The following is a 24,232-nucleotide window of genomic DNA, read 5'->3' as shown; positions in this document are numbered from 1 at the left end:
TGTCAGAGAACTTCAATGCACACGTGAGGAGTTCATTCACCACAATGCCAGAGACAGCTTCTCTGTGTGGATTCCATTGCTTGGTATATACCGGTAGCTAGGCTCATATTGCAGCGAGTGGTGTAATATGACCTCTCTCAACAGTCTGCATGTGCAATGGAGCACCTGAGGCACTCTGTCTGAATGCAAAAGATCTCTATTTATATATAAACTGGTAGTTCCTCTTCAAAAGAGAGGTGATGAAAAAGGAAAAGGTGGGGGGATGACCCTTCAAACTATATTCTGGAAATGTAACTGCATTCTCCATATATACCATTAACACTCCTATACATAGTGAGGCTTTTAAAAATGGAGGCTCAGTCATTATTCATATTGTATTATTGCTTCTCCATTTGAGCAGACATCACTTGATGCCCACAATTAATGAGCTCTAGTCCTTTTTCTAATTAAGGAACAAAGATTCGTGTGTGCTGGATATAGAAAGCCACTGTCTACAAAAAGCATTAAACAAGAGAAAAATCCTTCTAATTACCTTAAAATAGGACTTTTGATATCTATGAACATAATAGGATCAAGAAATTAGAGCACTTGCAACATCAGTTGCAAATAAGCTTTTAATAAACATTATGCAAAGGTAATGGTATTCTTTACTACCGCCCTACCCCCAGCCCCACCAAATAATAGAAAACTTATAGATATCACTTCTTACATTTTTTTTGTAATTAATGTTTTGTAATGAAAATGCACCACATAAATTATATTATGACTATGGGACATCATATCTGAAAGCGGAAAAATTAGAAGGTAGCTATTAGAGTATAAAATATCTTTAGACTACAGTCGATTAGGATTCAAACATGTATTAAGAAAGTCAGAAAGATAACCTCACTTTATACAGTAATTAGGGCGGTTGGAAATAGGATACCATCTCTTAAAGTGTTACAAATACACCACACCACTAAATAATCTGTATTGCTGGGGAAGAATACTTGCTATCAAGGGCAAAGCTGCTATACGCTGAGGTAACAGCAAATGACAGACTGTTGTTCAAGTCCATTAGCTGCTATGTGATAGTAGCACATTCACTAAGCCCACGACCTGTGAAAAATCTTAGATCTCTTTAAAATCTTTGAATTGGATTGCTGCATTATTCTTAAGAACTGCAATCCTTCAACCAAGTCAAATTACCCTCATTAACAGGGGGGGGGGAGAGAAACTGCCTCTGCAATGTTTTTTAGAAAAAGATATTTATTACCTATAATCACTTTCCCTTACTGCTCCTCGAAGTATTAAAAATGGGTGGGAGAAGGGGAAAAAAACTTTGGGGGAGGGGGGGGGAGAAACCCAGACACTATTTCAGACATTTAGGTGGGAATGTTAATAAACTCTACAATCCTGTATGGAAATTAAAATGCACATAGATAAAGGGTACTGGGACAAAAGGAATCTCTATTAATCTTGAGGAAAGGATAAAGATTTGGGAATGATCTTTGTCTGCCACTGACACCAACACAATAGGTGGGGTGAAGAAATTCTCCCATTATCCGAGGCTTGATTAGAACACTACTTCATAATTAGACATGTTAGAAGTATTGTCATCAACCAGAAGATTCATGTACTAACTAAAGGTCTCAGAAGCCAGTTCAAGACTTCTACTCATTAACAACATCTGCTATTAATGTTTAACTCTCATAAACATGCACAAGGGCATTCAGCATACAATAAAGATTTAAAACAAATATTTTGTTGTTCTGTTTTTGCCCTTGTGGAGATCTGTGACAACCCCACAAATGCTGAGCACTCTTAAAAAAACAACTAGGCAAGATAACAGAAGGGTATTTGTTCTTAGTAAGAGACAATCTTGCTCTTTCAGCAGGGTAGAATCATTTAATAGAAAACGGGAGGGGGGTTGGAGACATACATTTACAGTGCTCCCTCCCCCTCAGGCACATTACTTTGCAGATCTTTATTTTTAAAAAGCAGAAAATAAAAATGCACACACATCTCGAGTTTGCATTAACTGTTAGAATGAGGAGTACTTTGTGGAAAGGGGGTTTATGGAAGGTAAATCATTACCCGACTGGATAATGAAATGCAGAGGCTTTGCCTCCGCATCCAGCTACCACCAAGGCTAGTGCCCATGCAATCCCCAATGATGTGAGAGGACAAGAAGTATGAGCAGCAAAACAACTGTGTAACAGTGTTTTTGCATGGTGCACAAATTAACCCCACTGGGAGAACTGTAGCCAAGCCCTATTTTCTTAATCTATCTATGTTAAGTTTCTCTTAAATAGTATCTACAGTAGTGGTCAGCAACTGGAAACTGCTGGGCCAGATCTGGCCTCTGAGGTAGCTTCAACCTGAACAAGGCCAAAGGTGGCTCCAATCTTTAAAAAAAAACAAAACCCTTTCCTAAATAAAACAGAATGTAGCATTAGGACCAAAACAGATGAGATGTGTGCCTGTGAACTGGATCAGGTGGTGGCATGGTGAGACAGAGGAAAACGTTAAGTCATATGCTTTGACCGAATGCAAAATGTTGAAACTGAATAGTGAATCTCTCTCAAAAAATAAGACCTCACTCTAACCTGAAGTAGGCTGCATATCAATAGAAGCTTCTAATATATTTCAGTAAACTGGATGGTTTTGTGATTGGTCCAGTAAAGTACATATGATCAGATTTGTAGACTTAAGAGTCTGTATAACAACTGTTCTAAAGAATTGCCATTTCTCCCTGAGATAAGTGATTTGATGCCAACATTTAAATATTATGAGCATTTATGGTTGTTTCTGGTGCAAAAAAGTTTGAATGATATAAGATGCATAATTTATTTAATTTAGTTTATTTGTCAGGATTTATATAGTACTTGATAAAAACAAATACATCTCTGTTTACATAAAATTATAGAAAATATTCATTAAAACAGCCATACTGGTTATTGCAATTTTACCTATGTGGTTCCATTTCAACTTGTATTAAAGGTAAAGGTACCCCTGATCATTAGGTCCAGTCATGGACGACTCTGGGATTGTGCACTCATCTCGCTCTATAGGCTGAGGGAGCCGGTGTTTGTCCGCAGACAGCTTCTGGGTCATGTGGCCAGCATGACTAAGCGCTTCTGGCAAACCAGAGCAGCGCACGGAAACACTGTTTACCTTCCTGCCAGACCGGTACCTATTTATCTACTTGTACTTTGAAGTTCTTTCGAACTGCTAGGCTGGCAGGAGCTGGGACTCAGCAACGGAAGCTCACCCCGTAGCAGGGATTCAAACCGCTGACCTTCCGATCGGCAAGCCCTAGGTTCAGTGCTTGACCACAGCACCACCTGCGTCCCTCTTATATTATATTATATTAACTTATATTATTTTCTATTAATTCTATTAAACCATTAAATATCTATTTATATTATAGTAGTAGATGCAAATATTATGCATATGTATGACAAAATAAGCAAAAGGAACCATTAATAAGTACTGATAAAAAATAGAAATATGTACATGTAAACATTCTAGGTCTAAACCACCCCCACCCCTGGCCACCGCCCCTTGACTATTGGCTTTACTTTTCATTTATCTCCAATCAAATAAGTACGAAAGACATGTTGGCCATCTTTATAGGTTTATTTACATTCTCTCCGCCCCCTGACCAGAATGAGTATTTGGAAAACAAAACAAAACAGGGAGTCCATGTTCTTTTTCTACTGCCGTATTTCTGTTGAACTCTTTTTTTTTTAAAAGCCTTATAAAATTGAAATGTAAGAGGGAATGTGATGAAATGGTATTTATAGCAAAAGCTTCTGCTCGCCAGCATTTTACACACAGGCACTGCATCTTCATTTCTATGCTGTACCTCTGCACACTCTAATGGGTCCACTGGCTGTCTACTAGTCATTAAAAAGGGGAATCCACTCATCACATAGAACAGTTTTGACAGGCTTGCATGCAGAGGGCTGGTATAATGGTTTTAAACATTTGATTTTATGCTCATCACCAATTGCCAATGACACACATCCTGAATAGGATGTGCCATTTAAACTATCTATCTATCTATCTATCTATCTATCTATCTATCGATCGATACACACACACACACACACACACACACACAAACAAGCGCAGCCCCGCTTGGTTCCCTTGTACAGCTTGAACCCAACTGTTAGCTTGAATGTATGAACAGCAAAAATGCTCAATGTTATAAAGGTAAAAGTCTAGCTGTTCTTACAACTCTATCCTGGGGAATTCAGTGCTGAGCCAAGCCATGATTACATCAAGGCCTTATGTGAGACTGGCTTTTGATGTCGATGTTGCAAAGACACGTCTAGGAGATATGCATACTCCTGAAGCTGAGACATCAGCAGCAAAACCTACTTCAAATTAGGCGGATGTGGAGGAAAGTGAAATTCTTAAATGTTCTTCTATGTGCCTTTAAATCCGGCAACCTCCTGGTTGGAAGACAAGGTCATTCTTCAGCTTTGCCAGTTGGAGGAGCTTTCTACTCTCCAGACTAGCACAGGAGGAGTAGGGAAACTTGCATCTTGCCTGTTGCCCTGGATTCCTTACTTCCAGTGCTCATTCAGGTCTACACCACCCCTTCTCCTTCTTAGGGCTGCTTGACTGCCTCTGAAACTGGAAGAACTGCATAGGGAAAGAGGACAGAAGGGGCAGAGAGGAAAGGGAGAAGGGCAATGTTGCCAAGACGGAGGTAGGGATACTGCCTACATGGGATGATGTCAAAAGGCCCAATGTAGAGAGTCCTCTCAAACCTGGAACCATTCCTAAATACCGTACATTAGAACTTCAGAAAGCTGGAACTGAAACAAAACCAGGATATTTCTCAGCTACTGCCCACAATTAAAGAGCCAAGTCATGGACTCGGATACTATACTTAGAGCTTAGGGAGAGGCCTAGAGACTGGCTGTCAATGGCTACTTTAGTTGTTGTTGTTGTCAGTCGTTCAGTCGTGTCCGACTCTTCGTGACCCCATGGACCAGAGTACGCCAGGCACGCCTATCCTTCACTGCCTCTCGCAGTTTGGCCAACTCATGTTAGTAGCTTCAAGAACACTGTCCAACCATCTCATCCTCTGTCGTCCCCTTCTCCTTGTGCCCTCCATCTTTCCCAACATCAGGGTCTTTTCTAGGGATTCTTCTCTTCTCATGAGGTGGCCAAAGTACTGGAGCCTCAACTTCAGGATCTGTCCTTCTAGTGAGTACTCAGGGCTGATTTCTTTGAGAATGGATAGGTTTGATCTTCTTGCAGTCCACGGGACTCTCAAGAGTCTCCTCCAGCACCATAATTCAAAAGCATCAATTCTACGGCGATCAGCCTTCTTTATGGTCCAGCTCTCACTTCCGTACATTACTACTGGGAAAACCATAAAGAAGGCTGATCGCCGTAGAATTGATGCTTTTGAATTATGTCCCTTCATGGATCACTGCCTTGTCGTGGCGAAGGGGCTTGAATTACTCAGGCAAGCTATGGACAGGTCAAGATGGACAGGTCATAGTGGAGAGTTTGGACCAAACGTGATCCACCTGGAGAAGGAACTGGCAAGCCGCTCCAGTATCCCTGCCAAGAAAACTCCATGGACAAAGACAACAGGCTACTTTAGTACCATGTAACAAAGATGCCACAGCATGATGTGTAACATATTTAAGATAGAATAATAGAATCATAAAATTGGAAGAGACCACAAGGGCCATCCAGTCCAACCCCCTGCCAAGCAGGAAACACCATCAAAGCATTCCTGACAGATGGCTGTCAAGCCTCTGCTTAAAGACCTCCAAAGAAGGAGACTCCACCACACTCCTTGGTGGCAAATTCCACTGCCGAACAGCTCTCACTGTCAGGAAGTTCTTCCTAATGTTTAGGTGGAATCTTCTTTCTTGTAGTTTGAATCCATTGCTCCATGTCCGCTTCTCTGGAGCAGCAGGAAACAACCTTTCACCCTCCTCTATATGACATCCTTTTATATTTGAACATGGCTATCATATCACCCCTTAACCTTCTCTTCCCAGGCTAAACATACCCAGCTCCCTAAGCCGTTCCTCATAAGGCATTGTTTCCAGGCATTTGACCATTTTGGTTGCCCTCTTCTGGACACGTTCCAGCTTGTCAGTATCCTCCTTACCCTGGCCTTTTTAGATAGAACGGGAAAGGCTGCTGTCTGAAACGATGGAGACCGTCTGCCATTCAGTGCAGACAACACTATGATCGATGGATCCATGGGCCTGACTAACTACAAAGCGCTGCGATGCTCCTATGTTCCAGTATATAGATATTTTCATATGTAAGGGTGGTTATTCAAGGGGATGAGTATATATGATTGGACAGGTGACACACTGCGAAGGCAAGGAATGTCAATATTAAAACTGGAAACTGTGAATTAAAAGCATGGCACAAGAGAAAGTGTATCTTTCATTGCAACAGCCAAGGTTAAAAATACAGTATATACAAGTTTTTGAAGCACATGTTCTTCTTCAGACATGGATACTGAAACCAAATAAAGTACAATTAAAAGTTGCCACATGTCCAGACAGTTGATTACCAGTCTGTGGCTCATCCAGAAATATGAAGCTCATGGAGAAATACACTGTTAACATTTATTGATTACAGGGAAAACAGAATTTTCTGAGCATAATGAATATGTTGTTCAGTGGAAAAATAATTGAAAGATAAGCTGCATGCCAATTTTAAATAAAGTGTACTCATATGCTGTGTATAGAGCTTGCAGATTTTATTCCATACTGCTTTTCCCCTGTAGAAGCCCAATATTTACTGCTAGCCTTCAAATTCACTTTTATAGTTACACCTGCAAAATTGTTTGTACATTAAGCATTTAGAATATACCCAAGGTAACCAGGACATAAGGGGGGAACCACCTTCTTATGGGCAAAAAACCACACATATGCTATAAACAAGCATGTGCATATGAGTGTAAGACCAGGGGATGAAAGAACAATTATGTTTGCACAAAATGCATATTTACATTATGAGAGTTCTGAAAAATCTTTCAGAGCAGTTCTTTATAATATCCCTGGAAATCTTTAAGATCATTTACATGAAGTAAGCTGTTCTTATATTATATAGAAGCCACAAGTGTGAAAGTTCACTCCACTAGTTTAAAGTTAGGCAATCATAATATATCACAAGGAGACTCCCATGAGAAGAGATATGCATTTCAAGGATAGCCTTTAACATGGACACGGACCCGCGACTCCTCGGCTTCAACCTTTGAACAGTCTTCGGCATTACCCTGATCACAGGAATTGTGGTTTAAATAGTTGCTGCCATCTTGGGTCCAAAAGGTAGGTGGTATTAAATTACTAAATGCAATTTATTTTACTGCACAGGGTTTCCCTGCTGCTGCAGGCATCCATAGGCTTTCCTATAGATAGCACCATACAAAGCAGAGCCATTCATTTGGATTTCAACAAGACGATAACAAATAAGAAGACATAAGAGGAAACTGGCTTTGGTTACAGTAGGCTGCAGTGCTGATTCAGATGTTGACAGCTGACCATGTAGCCTGCCGGTGGTCAACTGACCTCCAAATCAACAGGAGACAAAATGCCCCTTGAAGTCCTTCTTTCTAGACAGGTCTAGCAATCTGTCCTGCATCTCTTCTCCAACTTGTCAGTTAATATATTTCTTGCCTCTGACCCTCCATTCCTGTTTGGCTAATCTGGTAATTAATCTCCAATCTGTATGACTATGCTTCCCACCTGTGCCCCATGTGACCACCACCTTACTTGAGAATGATTCCGATTGTGCCTGTAGGTCAGCAATAGCATCGTCCCTACCTCGTGAAGGGGTGGGACAAAGTCCCTCTCACACAGAGCTTTCCAAACTGTGTGTTGTGACACATTAGTGTATCGGCTGCAGTGCATAGGTGTGTCACGCAAACACTCCCATGCTCCTCCTGGGGCTGGAAAGGGGTTATTTAACCTCCGGTTTGCTAGTAAAACTGAATTACTGTGTCACGAAATGATGCATGTCTAAAAAGTGTTCACCAGCATGAAAAGCTTGGAAAGCTCTACTCTAACACAGTGTGTCTCAGCCAGGAGCATCCCATCCCAACAGGGTATACAAATCTCATGGGGGCAGGGTTGTTGTTTTTAATGTACAACTTAAGTAAAAAACATTTCAATCCATTTGAAAATTCAAATAAAAGAATCATGGCAGCCAGGTTTGAAAGGCAGAAGGCTTGGGTTTTTATGTTGGCTAGAAAGTGGCATGGGTTTTTTTTTTGGTTTTTTTAAAAAGATTGAGGAACACTGTTCTAACATATTTTAGTAAGCCAGAGTGATGTAGGGTAGAATGCCAAGCTGAACTTGGGGGCAGTGGAGGATAGGGGTGCCTGGCGTGCTCTGGTCCATGGGGTTACGAAGAGTTGGACACGACTGAACGACAACAAAATGTTCGAACATCACACTTTCCCGCCTAACCTATCTCATGGGTTGTATTGAACAATAAATATGAGGGGGAGTATGAGTGCCTTGTGAACTGGATGGTGGAAAGGTGGAAATAGGAAACAAGTATTTAAAAGTATTGCATATGAGCCTTTACTTTGACTATGAATTATTTAGGCTAGTTCAGCCTGTTTAGACTTCAACTCATCCTGCTACCTGAAGTTAACTACTGTGAAAAATAAAATGTACCTGACTTATAATCTAATCACCATAAACAATGCAATAGCCTGAATCAACTACTACAAGTACTTCTAGACCCTCTTTAAGTCTTTTTCATACATCTTCCTGCACTTGCTCATCCAGAATACACCCTCACATGATATTGTGCTATGGAGGAAAGAACAGAAAACAACAACAATGACCCATCTAGTATAACCCAACTTATTTACAGGTAGCTCTTACCATGGACATGTTTCCAAAATTAAACTGTAAGGAAGACAATTCACAGGACACAAATACCCATCCCATCCACAATTTCAACAGAATTTATCTCCACATCCATATTTTCAGAGGGGGGTGATCAGATTTATCTCCAAAGAGAATATAAGGATTCTCTTCACTTCTTCCAAAGAATTGTATTTTAATAGCAGGAGACCTGAGAACCAATAAAAAAGGCAATTTAACAATATCGCTAGTGTGTCACCAATCACCATAAAGGCCTGGAGGCTCCAACATACCTACTACAGTACAATAGGTTTGCCACCCTGCTGGTTTTCAATTGACACACCCTCCTCCCCATCATGTTATATTTTTTTTTATAAGTTGGCCTAATAGTGGTTTCTAATATTCCTGCTTCGCTCACAGCTGATGGCGTTTTCTGCTGCTAAGCTCTGTTTCTCAGAGACACCTCTGGAAGAAGAAAGAGACATAGAGAGAAGACACTGGTTCACCACAGCTTAAAAAAAATGGGAAAAGTGTGATTTGAAATGGACACAAAGAGGGGAAGTGATAAGCCTGGCACATGTTACCAGTGCCTATTATCATGTGAGCTCTATCACAGAGAATGACCATAGAAACTCATCCTGAGTCCTCTAATATACTGTTATCTGATGGAAACATGAGAAATCCACTCTCCGTTGCCACCAATAGGGCTTTACTGATGGCCAGGTTTGGTCTGTAAGCAAGAATTGCATTTTGAAAGCATGGGGGACAGGAAATGGCTAACAGAATCCCCACTAATATTCACTTTCCCAGTGATTTCAAATTAATGGTCATAAAAATAATGAGCATGTTTAAACGATGCTTACCTCTAGAACATGTACCTACTGTGCCTACTCTGCACATAACTGTGGCCAGCTTCAATAATGCCCTTTTAAATGGATAACTGTTAAATTAATATACTGCTAAAGGAATCAATTTTTGTGCACTCCAAGGTTATGTGTTTAACAGACTTCGATAATTCAATGAAAATTGAGCTGGTAATGATTGCAGGCTAATGAATGTTAAATACTTCAAAGGATTGGACAAACAAGTAGGCAGCAACATTTTTATGGGTTCACTTCCTTCAAGGGAACTTAAAGAGCCTGCTTTTTATTGCTGTGAATTCTAGACACCTTTTTTTACCCCTCAGCATCTGTTTGAAATAGGGAGTAGACAATTGGTTTTTTGGCTCTGACTCAGGTGGTTGAAATACAGGACAAACAGACTACTGTATATAAGCTTTCCTCCAGCAATGAAATTTTTTATTAACTCTCTTGCATAGCAACTCTGCTGCCTAGCTTCCAATCCCTACAGAATCATCAAGGAATGTGGCTAGTTATTAATTCTGGTGGTCAAGCACAGGGTGGATATGTTGAGACTTGTCTGCAATATGTAACCTCACATTTCAAAGAGCTACAGAGGAATAGGGGAAAAAATAAATGAATTCTGATTCAGTCATTCATTCACATGTGTAGAATTCAAAACTAAATACTAGCTATGTACATAAATATGTCACTCTTCTCGAGAACTTCTAGCCAAGGAAAACAAATCCAGAGTGGAGGGGTGCAGAATGATCATTAAAAGTCTTAACTTTGCCTAACCTTCAAGCTGTTTCCAGTCTACAGCAGCAGTATTTAAAAAGGTGAACTTGATAACTGTCACAGCAATAGTACCCAAAGTCACCTGGCCCCAGGGCTGATTGGGAACAATGGAACCACCGCCACATGCAAACTGCTCTCAGTTCCTAGCAGTGTGGAACCTGGTGGCGGTTTTGTCTTTCCTTTTTTTTGCTACATAACCTCAGCCAGGTCCTGCTCTGCCCCTGAAATGCCCAGTTTTTCGGGGGGGGGGGGTGTCTTGCACCAACTTATGCTAGTGGGAACACTACCAGCAATACCTCCTCAAACGTCTGCAGGCACCGCACTACCAATGGTAGAGTCTAACCCCTTCTCAGAGCACAGATCAGAGAATAGGATTCTCATCTTACCAGCTATGTTACTATAGAATGTGAGGAAAGAAAACAAGGATAAATATACAATAAAAATAATATAATCCCTTCCAAAATATGTTCGTAAATTGTTTATATGACAAAGGCTTCAAAAGTTAGGTGTAACCCACCAACCACATGTCATCAGCAATGAAAAACCACTGCGTATTTTAATGTATCAGAAACATGCACACTCTACACTTCCTTCCAAATTTCCTGATCACCATGTACCCGTGTTTCTCATAAAATAAGACACCGTCTTATATATTTCCCCCTCAACAAAACACAGTATGGCTTATTTTCAGGGGATGTCTTATTTTAACCCGCGTCATATTGGTACGCTGCATAGCCACGCCTCTCCAGGCTGTTTTAATGGGAGGTGCCGCGTCACTATGGCTTTATTTTCGGGGTATGGCTTATTTTCGGGGTATGGCTTATTTTCGGGGAACGGCTTATATTTCGCAAATGCATAGAAATCCTGCTATGGCTTATTTTATGGCTATGTCTTATTTTAGGAGAAACGCGGTAGTGTTGCACACTGAAAATTTGCACGGGTGTAGTTCCTCTCAAATGCATAGGATGGAACAGTAGAAGGAGTTGCCCTGTGATGGTTTTATTCTGAAGATAACTAAATGCAGATATGATCTTGATTATTTTAATTGAGATTTTGCCCCAATGAGCCATGAAGGACTAATGGAGATGACTAATGGGCCAAATGTGGCCTAAAGAATGGACATTCCCACCCCTGCTCTAGAAGATGATCTCCGTCAGGAGCTAGACAGGAGTGTGTGTCTTTTGTCTGTTCCTCTGCTTCTGGACCACCTTGCTGGGATAGGGCAACCATTTTGTGGTGGCTCTAGTCATTCCTTTGGTAGAAGGTGGTTCTGGCAGACTCATGGTTTTTGACCTGCAGGATGTGGTCTCCTATACTTTTCAACACCTACATGGTTTTTCATCAGAAATCTGACAGCAGCTCTATCTCTATCTCACTGAAGGCAGACCTAGCAACCGAGATAGAACTCCAGTTCCTGTACAAGGGTTGGACTAGAGGACACTTGGGGTCCCTTCCAACTCTACAATTCTATTATTCTAAGGCTGTGTCTAAAGATGACTGCCGCTGAAACAACATTTGAGCTCTATTCTTAGGATTTTCCAGCATGAGCCCTGCATGGAGCTGTCCAGGGTAGCATTGATGCCTTGCCTCACTCTGAACTGCTGAGGTGATTGCTCAAAACAGAACACAATTGTCTTGCAGCTGTGAGGCTGGGAACCTTCTGCAGTACTCCCTGCACATTATTGAATCCTGCTTTTCCAGGGCTCTAAGATGTGCAAGGCGCCTCTATGAGTTCAGAAGTCTTACCACAGAGTCCCCATCACAAGCAATGGAAGCAATTCAGGGTGGGGGGAGACAGAAGTAGCATGTTCATCTCTGATGCCTTCCCCACCCCAGTGTGTTAACTCTACACTTTCGGATAACTCACGAATAGGGTTTTTGTGGAAGTAAGAAGCATTTATTTAAATTTCTATATATAAGTGGAAAATTATTTCACAGTGTTAAACTAAAAATATGTATTTCTGCATTGCACTTTTCCACCACAGTGATCAAACAATGCCATTAGAGTAATAGAGATCGTATTTACACAAGTGTCATCATTTCCAGAGTCCCATGCCCCTTAGACTTACGGCAGCTGTTCCTGGACTCCTAGCTCCCCTTCATTGTCTTCCCATCATATCCTGCTCATCACGGGGGAAATAAAACAACACAGCCTCAGCCTCCTTCCCCATTTTCCTGACTCTCTCAGAGGCTTATAAGCCAACAGAGGAGGCTGGAAGTTTGCAACCTCTCATCAGCCCCATCCTTACCCAACTGCAGTCTATCTGGGGGGTTGGCCCACTTGTGTGCAAGCAGGTGGTCTAGCAGCTTTCCCCCTCACAACTGGTTTTATTAACACAGCAACCCTCAAATCACTGATTCTGAAGCATTTTCACTGACTTTAAGACTACAAAATTTATAGGTGCTACTTTCAAGACCTGTATCTCATAGAATCATGGAGTTGGAAGGGACCCTGAGGATCATCTTGTCCAACCCTCTGCAATGCAGGAATATGCAGCTGTCCCTTATGGGGATCGAACCTGCAACCTTGCCATTGCCAGCACCATGCTCTAACCTATTGAGCCATTCTGTTGGGAACAATATATGCCAGAGCAGATCTAGGGATGAGAGAGAATGAAGCTGCATTTACTTGGGAGTAAGCCCCAATGAAATCAGTTGGACTTACTTCTGAGTAGGCATCATAGGAATGAGCTGTTAGGCACTAAAAATTACATGAAAATTAAATTGCAGTTGCTCTTCAGAAAAGTCCCATACAACAGGCTCCAATAGCCCACAAAATGAAATCATTCTTCGGCAAAGGTTGCAACCGCAGTATACACAGGCCCGTGGGAATGTCATGAAGACTGTGGGATTGGATCTTTAGTTGCTAAAGAGACATCTTCCTTCCTCAATGCATTTTAATCAGGCAAATGTTTTGCCTGTTTTTATAGGTTTCGACTGAAGAATATTTTATAAAAACCAAAGGCCTACCTACAGCGCTGCTTTGCACTGCCAAAAGCCAATTATGTTAACACAAATAAAACTAAACAAACAAAGTCTCTCAGTGTCTCTCTTAACTTCTGGACTGCTTTCCCCAGGAATAAAACAACTCTGCCAAAGACAGTGTGTAAGCAGGCAAGAAAGTACATAAATTAATGGTTAGGTCCTACTCAGGCTGGTAAAATTTCCAGTGGCAGGTCCCAAACCTGTATAAACCTCATTTCCATCACAGTTCTGCCCAAGGACAAGAAGGACTGTATGGTACAATGGACAGTATGTTGTGCTTGGCATAGAAGACTCCATTTTAATTCACAACTCAGTCATGAAGCTCACTGGATGCTTCTAGGCATGACATCAACTTTCAAACTAAGGTTATTCTAATTATACTGAAATAGGCTATTAAAGAAATAGAGCAATAATTTCAGTTCTTTAGAAGCAATATTTAATGTTGATTTTCCAATATACCATATCCCCTCCAAACTCAATAATGGCTTACACCAGGGTACATAAAGGCAAGCAGTGGTGAACAGACACTTCTAATATAGCCATCTTTTATACTGGGCATACATTACAACAGGCCGTATCACCTTATAATACTTAAAACTTTTTGTCACTATTCTATCACAGTTTAAACTTCTAAAAGATTACAAACTAATTATTAGTAATGTTCTGTAAAATAAGTCATCACTACATCAGCACACACTAAAACTGTGTGTTTCTAAATGTATTCTCCAAAATGAATATCCATTTTTGCTACTCAAAACACCACCAGGTTTCTCTTTATTTCTGCCTTTTGCCTAACTAGGAACCAATGTTCTCCTTCAGGCACGAAACAGACCTAAAAACAGCCAGGTTTTGTGTTTTCAAAACCTGGGATCAGCCATTTGTCTCAGAATCCATGTAATCTGATACCTGCAAGTACCTAACAGAGTCTAAGGTCTAAGTACCTAACAGAGTCTAAGGGAAATCACCTCCCCCAAATTGGTGGGCCTTTGTTGGGCAATTCTGCAGGCCAGACACTCATGGCAACTGCAGCAGAATGTGAGGTGGTAGAACACTCAGGCCTGAGCCCTGTCCCAGTTACAAGTTGGTACCCTGACTGGGCCCAGATGAGGCCTGGAGCCCTCACAAATACTTTATTATGGGCAATGTGCTGGGAAAGTCACCTTGGTTTTCCTGGGGCACCTTCACCCCAGGAACCAGCTAAAAATGAAATACCTAACCCATGTTGAACATGCAATTAATAATGTCTGCAATGTGGGCAGATAGGGAATGAGAATGAGCTGTTTGCTTTATGCAGGTCCGAAAGGTGTACTGATTGTTCATTTAAGAGACAGGTACAGAACCTGTAGCCCTCAAGTTGTTGCTGCATTACAACTTCTGTTAGCCCAAGGAATGATGAGAGGTGTAGTGCCATAACATCTTGAGGGCCACAGGTTCACCATCACTGGTCTAAGGCACAGCTAGGCAAGGTGTGGGTGGCCTAGTCCAGGACAGCATGGGCCAAGTTCCAGAGACGTCTCTCAAAAATCAGAGAGACAGTTCAGTACAGAAAGGAAACTGGTTCACTTCAAAAATGCTTTGAACGCAGTGTATCTTGATTTCAGCAAGGCTTCTGACAAACTCACCCAAGATAATCTTGCAGAGAAGTTGGTAACCTGTGAGCTGGATGAGGTAAGTGTTAGGTGGATTTGTAGCTGGTTGGCTAACCAAACCCAAAGAGTGCTTATTAATAGTTCCTCATCATCCTAGAAAAAAAGTGACAAGTAAGGTGCCGCAGGGTTCTGTCCAGAGCCCACTGATGTTCAATGTCTTTATAAACGACTTGGACAAAGGAATTAAGGGGATGTTCATTAAATTCATAGATGACAACAAACTGGAAGGTGTAGCAAATGTTGCAGAAGACAGAATTGGGATTCAAGATGACCTCAACAGATTGGAGAACTGGGCCCAAACTAACAAAATGAATTTCAATACGGTCAAAATGTCAGGTTCTACACATGCAGGAAGAACCAGCTACAGAAATACAAGATGGGGACTACCAGGCTTGCCAGGACTCCAGGTGAAAAGGGTCTAGGGATCTTAGTAGACCACAAGCTTAACATGAGCCAACAATATGATGCAACATCAAAAAAGCTAATACTATTCTAGCCTGCATCAACGGAAGTATAGTGTCCAGATCAAGGGAAGTAATAGTCCCACTCTATTCTGCCTTGGTCAAATTACACTTGGAAGACTGTGTCCAGTTCTTGGTGCCACAATTTAAGAGGAATATTGACAAGCTGGAATGTGCACAGAGGAAGGCAACCCAGATAGATGATCAAGGGTCTGGAAACCAAATATTATAAGGAACGGTCAAAGGAACTAGGTATGTTGAGCCTGGAAAAGAGAAGACAGAGGAGATATGATAGCTATTTACAAATATCTTAAGGGCTGTCACATGGAAGGTGGAGCAAGCTTGTTTTCTCCTGCTCTGTAGGACAGGACTCGAATGAATGGCTTCAAGTCACAAGAAAGGAGATCCTAACTAAACATCAAGAATAACTTTTTGACAGTAAGAACTGTTCAACAGCGCAACAGTCTCCCTCGGGAGGTTGTGGACTCTTCTTCATTGGAGGTTTTTAAGCAGAGGTTGGTTAGCCATTTGTCATTGATGCTTTAAATGAGATTCCAGCATTGCAGGAGGTTGGACTGGATGACCCTTGGGATCCCTTTCAATTCTATGATTCCATGAAAATTACAACTATGGGGGAAATGGGGAAGCAATAATGGAGCGAGACAAAGCATAATGAGTCTGTAGAGCAACTATTCTGGCTGGCAAGCTGCTTAGAGTGAGGAACTAATCCTGAGGCTGGAATGATCCCAATCCAGAAAGGTTCCTGACTATCTGATCCAGCTGGGCTGGCAAGTTGCAGAACACCTCTACAGAGCAGCAGGGATCAGGTCCTAAGCACTCTGCTCTGAATCACATAGAGGGGCATTGATCCTGTTGCATGATACCCTGGTTTGAGCCTTCTGGTGGCAGGTCTCTGTGGAAGTCATGTATTTTAGGTTTTGTCTTTTAGTAAAACTTGACCTTCCTCGGATACTGCACTAGGCTTTCTAGATATGGAGCTATAATCCCTTCATTCCAACGAACCACTGAAGACCTAAGCACCATTCATCCTACCCACCCAACCCCAGGCCCAATTCATCTGGGACAGAACAAAGCATTTGTGTGGGAGACTGCACAGCAGGTAGGTTCTGTGAAAATGTTTTATGGACGCATGCGGCGGGAAATGCAACCTTAAGTATCCATAAAAGGTTAAAAACACAATTTTAATATTGCTAGTCAGCCAAAACATCACACATATAGAAAAGTCTCCAGCACTGTAACTTTTGCTGATCAAAAGCACACAACTTAAGCTACAGAAGGCACAAAACAACCCCAGAGCCTATTTCATCACTGTGGCACTAATTCCAGTTTTACACTGAGAGAAATCCATTCAGCTGAAACCTTGATCCCAACAGAGTAACACTAGTAGCGGCTGGGGGTTGGGAAGGAGGAGGGAGAAAAGAAGGAACTGATCAGACCTCTGGCAGATTCAGGAATTAGTATAATGTCCACTGTTGCTCATACATGAACACACACAATGAATTTCTGTTCCCTCCATCATTGGTAAGTTTCTGGCTATCATTGACAAATGCATATATTCCCCCATCATCCTTTAGTGTGTTTTTCAGCCCCACGTTGCCCTCACTTTTGATTGTGTAGATGAAGTTGAAGTGCACAGGGTATTTACTGATCCAGTTATCTTGTTCTGTGACAGGCAGAATCAATCAATCAAGAGGCCAGCTTTGTGCTTGCATATTCCAGGCACATCTCCGCACTTCAGGATACGAGATCACAGTGTTATCCAGCCAAATTTGATCAACAAATGCAGTTCCCCTGTGCCACAGCAATCTCAGATGAAGATGTTATTATGTGGAACTGAGCAAAGTGATAAAGACAGTGCAGAGAAAGAAAGGAGGGGTGCAGCTGGGCCATTCTAACTGCCTTGGATGCATTTGTTGTGCGAGCGTGCTGAAAACATCCTTTTTCTTCATTCTTTTTTTTTTTTTCAAGGTTTATTTAAAAAAAAAAAGGTCTGCTGTATCTGTATGTGTCTTCTTTTTCACAAACCCCAAAAAATAAGACCTCTCAGGAAATAGCATATATTAAAAAGGGAAATCCTGCCATTTGTCTTCTACTAATTAATAATATATTTCTGTGATGAGTGCATGGACCCCATTTGCAAACTGTTGCACATTTATGGCATGCCACACCCTTATTATAAAAATTGTCTGGAGGGCAGAAATACATTTTACCTTATAACTCTGAGCAGATAGTCACACAGGACCCACTCCCCACCCCCACAACAAGCTTCCACCTGGTTGCGACAAGATGCATGCAACTGTGTCAGTATTTAAGTGCCTTTCAAGCAAAAAAATGTACACCAGGATTTTATTTTGCCAATAGCTTTCTACTGCCCTGCAGTTATTTTACATTATTTAATCCAAAATACCATCTTTTTGAATCCACCTTTCTTTTGCTTTTTAAATCTTTAATGGGAGCCGTTGGCAGTCCAGGGGTACAATTATTAGATATCTACAGAAAGAAATTGAAAAATTAATAATACTTTCCTGTTCTGTACTACATATAAAATTATCTAGTCTTGGTGGAATTCTATAGATTCAAACCTGCACCCACCCCCCACCATGGTTTGAAAAATAAGATAAAAACCTTAGCCTGAATTAATACAGCCTACATTTAAATCTTTGCAGTCATCAGTTTTAAGTAAGGCTTGGGGGATACTGTATTATGTTTTCAACTCAGAAATTTATTTTAAATCATTTTTAATTAAAGGACATTTATTAAGGCAGCTTATGCTACCTACAGCCTAAAAGCCCAGGTAAAAGTCCCATAAACTAATCATACTAATGATATTAAAATTGTTTATTGCCTTTTTATGGGTTTTCCTACTTAAGTTACCATTTTTCACTACTATATGCAAAACGTGTGACATCATCCATATCAGTTTATTAGGGAGAGTGATATATGTTTTCATCTGACCTTTGTCTAAATAGCCCCTTAGCTGTGGCTGGGGAGGGGGAAGCCCCAGAGTAGTCTATCAGCAAGGGAGCCATATAAAAACAGCTACATCTATTAACGTTTGTTTTCCTTTCACTATTATTAAACTCAAAAGCCAAATCCAACTGGAAAAAGATGCCATTTGAGTTCCCTTGTCATCATGTGATAAGTATGAGAAATGTATGTGCAATAGCCAAATGGCCAATAGACAAAACACCCACTCCAAGTGACGTACTGTTTTCCATACAGCACAGACAAAATCAAAACAACAGAGCTGCTGCAAACAAAAACAAAATCACATTTCCCATAAGCATTCCAGACAGAGCAGTTTTTTTTTACAGGAAAAGAAGCTGGGAAGGAAACCAGAATACAGTATGAGAGAGAGAGAGAGAGTCCATACCTCTCCTCCACAAGACAGAACTTTAAGCAAGCAGGGTTTACACATTTTGTTCTTAAACACACAACAGTTAACAGCTGCATATGTATTCAGTAATTTCAGCATCCTGCACCCAGACCAGTTAAAAAGATTCAACAACTGGGTCCAGTTTCAATCTGCTTTCTCTGGCATAATGCCAGTAGCAGCTTTGGTGACAAAACCCAGGTTTTACATCAGTATACATGAGGTCAGAACCTGGCCCCTCGATTTCAAACGAAAAGTGAAATCCAGCCCAAGGGACTGGTCCCATTCACAAAAAACACACAAAAAAAAGTAAGGTCACAGGTTAGGGAGCAAAAGTGTGAGTTTTTGGTTTTTGATTTTTTTTTGCAAAAAGTAACGAAATGGGAACAATTAGATTGGAAATTTCGGTGCTGTGTGTTTTAAATATAATTTCAAAAAAGGAGAAACACTTCTAAGTGCTCCTTTGGCCATCTGTAGTGTGCCCAGTTAAAAACTGCCACTTGAGAAAATGGGTCTGTGTTATCTTTTTTTAAAATAAATAAAAATAAAAATAATATGGCGGACTGCCGTTGGTGTAACTCCGTTAACATATCTGCCTCTGTAAAGTTATGGTATCTGTGCTTAGCTGAGATACCTGGCAATAAATTGTGGCAGCATGGAGAGTATCAACAGCTGCATTTTGCTATTTTAGCTGAGCAGCATAGAGTATCTCCATCAGAGTGAATTCTTGTCAGCTGCTAACACAATTCCTATGTTTTGCCTGGCAGTAAATGGACGCTTCTGCCCCAGCATCATCTAAACAACTCTGTTAACATTTGCCCTCAAGCGTCTCTCTCTTTGTCCAGTCCCTGTCTTCTAACAGATGTCATCCAAGTCTAATCAAGCATAAAATGGTCATAAATATTTCTTTCTGGTAGATTTCACATTCGCATTTCATGCAGGGACATGATATTTTTCTGCTACCTCCAGGGAGTACCTAATGCAAAAACCAGTTACTTACATTCAAGGCTCATGTTCCTTTACTAAAATGCAGCACATGTTCTCAGTTCAGAGACATAAAACACAACACACACACACACACACACACAACTTTATCTTCTTTTGTTTAACTGCCCCCCTTAAATGATGCGCACCACAGTTTACACTAAGATATACCATCGCTTCCTGTTTAATGTGAAATCCCCAAAGCCGCAATATACTATTCTTATGGAATTAAATGCAGTTGAAATACCTTAATTATTGCCCAAAAGAGATTTAGCTCCTAGATACTTAATTGAACTAACAAGCTATTTAACAAATGTGTGAGATAAGAAAGGCAGCTTTCTATTTTGGCTGATTTTATGCACAATTTTACAACCTACTTCATCATATTTAGTTAAAACAATAAAATGAACCTAGGGTATAAATTTGAGGTTCATGCCTATTTAGCAGATGAAAAAAGGAGAAAGATAAGTGTGAGACAACTGATTTCCAGTACTTAAACTTTAATCATTCATAGGGAAACTACGTAGGCTAATTAATTCTGTCTACTTAATGAAAGAAACCACAGCGAAATCATATTCCTTTCTGGCAAACTTCATAGTTAACATGTCAGAATGTAAAATAAAACCAACCTGAGATTATTTTCAAAGCCATATGTCTATTTGTTACTCTTTTCTACCCCCTCCACTGTTATGTTTGTCAAAACAGAAATCTTATACAGCTATTTAAAACAAACCACAAACGCTTAATGATACAGATCACAACAGCTTCTCTTCTCTTCTCTTCGCTTCTCCCCATCCCTCCACCTCCCCTTTCTCTGTTGAGCCTAATATTTGATTACTGTTAGTCAAATCAAGCTTTCAGGCAAATAATCTCCATTTTTTAAGTTAATGAGATGTGGTCATGTCGACAACAGCTTGCAGAAACTTTTGACTCCTGCAGGCTGTGCTGGCCTCTTCTACAGCAACTACTACTGTTTGAACAAGTCACATTTGCCAAAATGACTGATATAGACAAGTGCACATTTAAAAGAGGCACTAATTAAAAAAATACCCACTGGTGTCAATTTAAATACCATGAGAATAAACTGTTATAGTAGCTTGGCTACCATCTCATGGCTTTCTCAGAGCACCTTTAATTCCAACTGAATGGAATTTTCATTGCAAATATACTCTTTGCATAAGAACACATTTTCCCCCCTCCCCATCGTGGAGGAATTCAGGGTTTTGATATAATTAAACAAAGTATGCTAATATTTGTTTCACATAAGCTATTAAGCAAGCCCCCCAGAACAAGTCCTAATTGAGAAAGCTCCAAAGAGCCATACTGCTGAGATAAGCAGCAAATTTATATTGTTGATTTTAGAGCACCCATTTACAACTTATTTCTTTATTGGAACTCTTGTCCTTTCTATAAGACCCCCAGCTATATTGAATATCACTGAAACAATTTTCATAACTCCTATTGGCCCCACCCCACCAGTCCAAATGAATAGGTAAGAGACCTGGAAAGAACTTTTCCAAATTCTTCTGACTTCTCAAAAGGTTGTCTGTTTTGGCAGGGAATTCAAATAGCACAGCTGTTCCATAGCGTAAGCTGATGCGATACCAAAAGGGGGGGGGACGGTCGGTGCTGAGAGGGTTATATCCATTTAAGGGGTTAAATATGCAATTACCGCTGACTAAAACCAGAGAGACATATAGATAAACAGAAGAAATGAAGTCCCCAGGTTCCATTCAGAAGCCTTCATCACATTACTACCAGACAGAAAACTCTTTAAGTACTATTTTCAGATGTTAAATCATTGTTCTTGCAGCACATATTCTCGCTATTCCTGGGGGAACAATATCTGAAGACAGCGTGCTAACAAATGCAATCCAGTAAACAGGCATTTTCCCTCTTGTTGTTAGTACCTTTGTGTTCCAGCTCCCAGCTCTGTCATCCATGCCTTCTCTCTGCTTTGAAGTTAAAGTACTGAATGAGCGTTGTCATCTATTATCCAGAGTGTGCATGTAGATTATAAATAAGAAATAAAAGTGACTTTCAGTACACTGCTTTTGCATTAGCAAGTTGCCTTCTCTGTTACCTCCTCTGTCCTTCATACTGCACTACCAACATTATATTAGAATCCAACTTCATCTCCTGCAGACTGAAAGGAAGACCCTAAGAAAAATATGTACACAGCAGACACACAAGTTTTATTGCAACAAACAAATCCTGCCTTTTAAACAGGCCTTCAATTTAGTTTTAAATATAAATATTTAGCCCTTGTTTGCAAAGGTCCCTTGGGCCCATCTGAGACTCAAGTGGGTAGGGCTGGCTGAGAGGCGTAAGATGGGCCAAGGGAGAGCTGAGCTTGGAGAATGCAACAATTAACTGGGACTAAAATATGGTGCGTGAGAGACAGCAGACAAGGAAAGGAGGAGTAGGTTGAGGGATTCCAGGGATTGCAGTACCACTGCTCATTTTCAAGTTAATTAAAGGATTCTTCAATTTGCATTCTCGGACTTTAAACAACAGAACTCTATGAGTCGTGCCAAAGTTTATTTGTTGGGGATAAATCTTATATAAGATATAAATCATACACACACACACACACACACACACACACATATATTAACCATTTATACTTAAAATTTTGTTTATCTTATTTATATTGAGGCATATGGAATTATGCATGGCAGATTTAATGCACGGCACTGTTTCAGATTACTGAAACTAGCCAGATCAATGCTTTTCTCTTTATATTAAGGCCAGCTCCTCTTTTTGTCACATGTTAGAGTGTGAAGGAACGTAATCCACAAGAGGAGAGGAGTTGGCTTGATCCATAATGGCTGAAGTCACCAGACACCAGTCTCCAGCCCTTTCTTTTTACACCTTTCAAAGTTAACAAGCCATCAGCTAGTTACTAATAACAAAATGTACCATATGGAACCAAATTGAGGCGTCAACTCCTGATATGTTCCCCCCCCCCCAGTCCATTAAAAAAAAGTTCTCCTCTGCAGTCAAGTTACAAGAAAGAAAATTCCGACTAAACATCAGGAAGAACTTTCTAATGGAAAGAGCTGTTCAACAATGTAATGGTCTCCCTCAAAGGGTTGTGGACTCTCCTTCCTTGGAAATTTTTAAGCAGAGGTTGGATGGTCATCTGTCAAATATGATCTAGTTGCGATTCCTGCATTACAGGGGATTGGAATAGATGACCCTCGGTGTCCCTTTCAACTCTACAGTTATATCAGTAGGACTTACAAGTGAATTTAAACATGGTATTAGTCATGTGGAAACTGTAGCTAATAGTCTGAATGTGTGAAACTGCTAACATCAATAATGCCCTGCTATGCCACCACGAATTACTCCCCCTAATTGTCTCATGCACCTCAGGGAGGAGGCAAGAGACAGTGACCTCTGATTACTCATTATGGGGTGATGGAAGCATTCAGCTTAAATATTTTGACTCGCCCTTATTTAATGAACATAGGATCAGGGTGTAAAGGTTGAATTAAGTACATCAGCACAAATGAAAGCTAAATGACACATGTGAGATCTAAACTGACATCTGTTTGGACTTGTTCTTGCCACTCACTAATGTCTGTCATTCAACTTCATTGCAGTAACACTGAGTTGGAATTTGGAATTCCTATTCATTTACTACACTAAAAAATAATAACAATCCCAGAAAACAAGAGTTGTTCAATTTCTTTGTTACACTTTGCCATGACTTGCAAAATTTCAAAACAGCTACCCTGTCCCAAGATTTACACACCTGTCTTCCAAGGACAAAAGGGGAGGACATGTGGGGTTTATTCCAATTTACAGTGTACTCTCACAACAGCCCTGTGATACAGGTTGGGGTTAGGGATAATGACCTGCTGAAGGTCACCCTGTGAACATCATGGCTAAGTAACACTTTGAATGTAGCTTCCTCAGTCCATCTCTGACACTCTAAGCATCTCACCAGAATAGCTCTCATGTGACTAGATTTTCTTGTTGAATGTTCTTCAACATCTACCTGCCATTTTCTTCATTAAATATTTCCATCCCACTTACCTTGTTTACTTCCGCAGTACAAAAGGTAGTGGCATGCCCAGACAAGCTTCTTTTTCTTCTTTTTTTACCACATTTATAATATACATAATGGTATATTTATTGTTTTGTACACCAAGAATGATGGGTTTGATTCAGTGGGCAGGATCCAGGTAATCTAGTTGTCACTGACTTATCTGAGATGTTTGCAGGGCAAGGCGGTGGGTGAAATCTGCTTCTCACAGAC

The 24,232-nt window shown here is 40.6% G+C and overlaps 1 protein-coding gene across 10 annotated transcripts in view; it reads right to left on the bottom strand.

Annotated features, from left to right (window-relative positions):
• FOXP1 (forkhead box P1) overlaps window positions 1-24,232 on the bottom strand; it is a 533,089-nt gene that overhangs the window by 189,605 nt on the left and 319,252 nt on the right. Inside the window, exon 2 of one of the 10 annotated variants that reach the window (XM_033141230.1) lies at window positions 21,876-21,954. The exons of the other annotated variants lie outside the window; for them this stretch is intronic. Within the exon in view, the coding sequence (XP_032997121.1) occupies window positions 21,876-21,908 (33 nt within the window). The 5' untranslated portion in view covers window positions 21,909-21,954. The remainder of the gene's footprint in view (window positions 1-21,875; window positions 21,955-24,232) is intronic. 10 annotated transcript variants of the gene reach the window in all.

Source organism: Lacerta agilis, chromosome 2, assembly GCF_009819535.1.
Source record: "Lacerta agilis isolate rLacAgi1 chromosome 2, rLacAgi1.pri, whole genome shotgun sequence".
NCBI lineage: Eukaryota > Metazoa > Chordata > Lepidosauria > Squamata > Lacertidae > Lacerta > Lacerta agilis.
The sequence above is the reverse complement of the archived record's forward strand: the minus strand, read 5'-3'. Positions and strand labels throughout refer to the sequence as shown.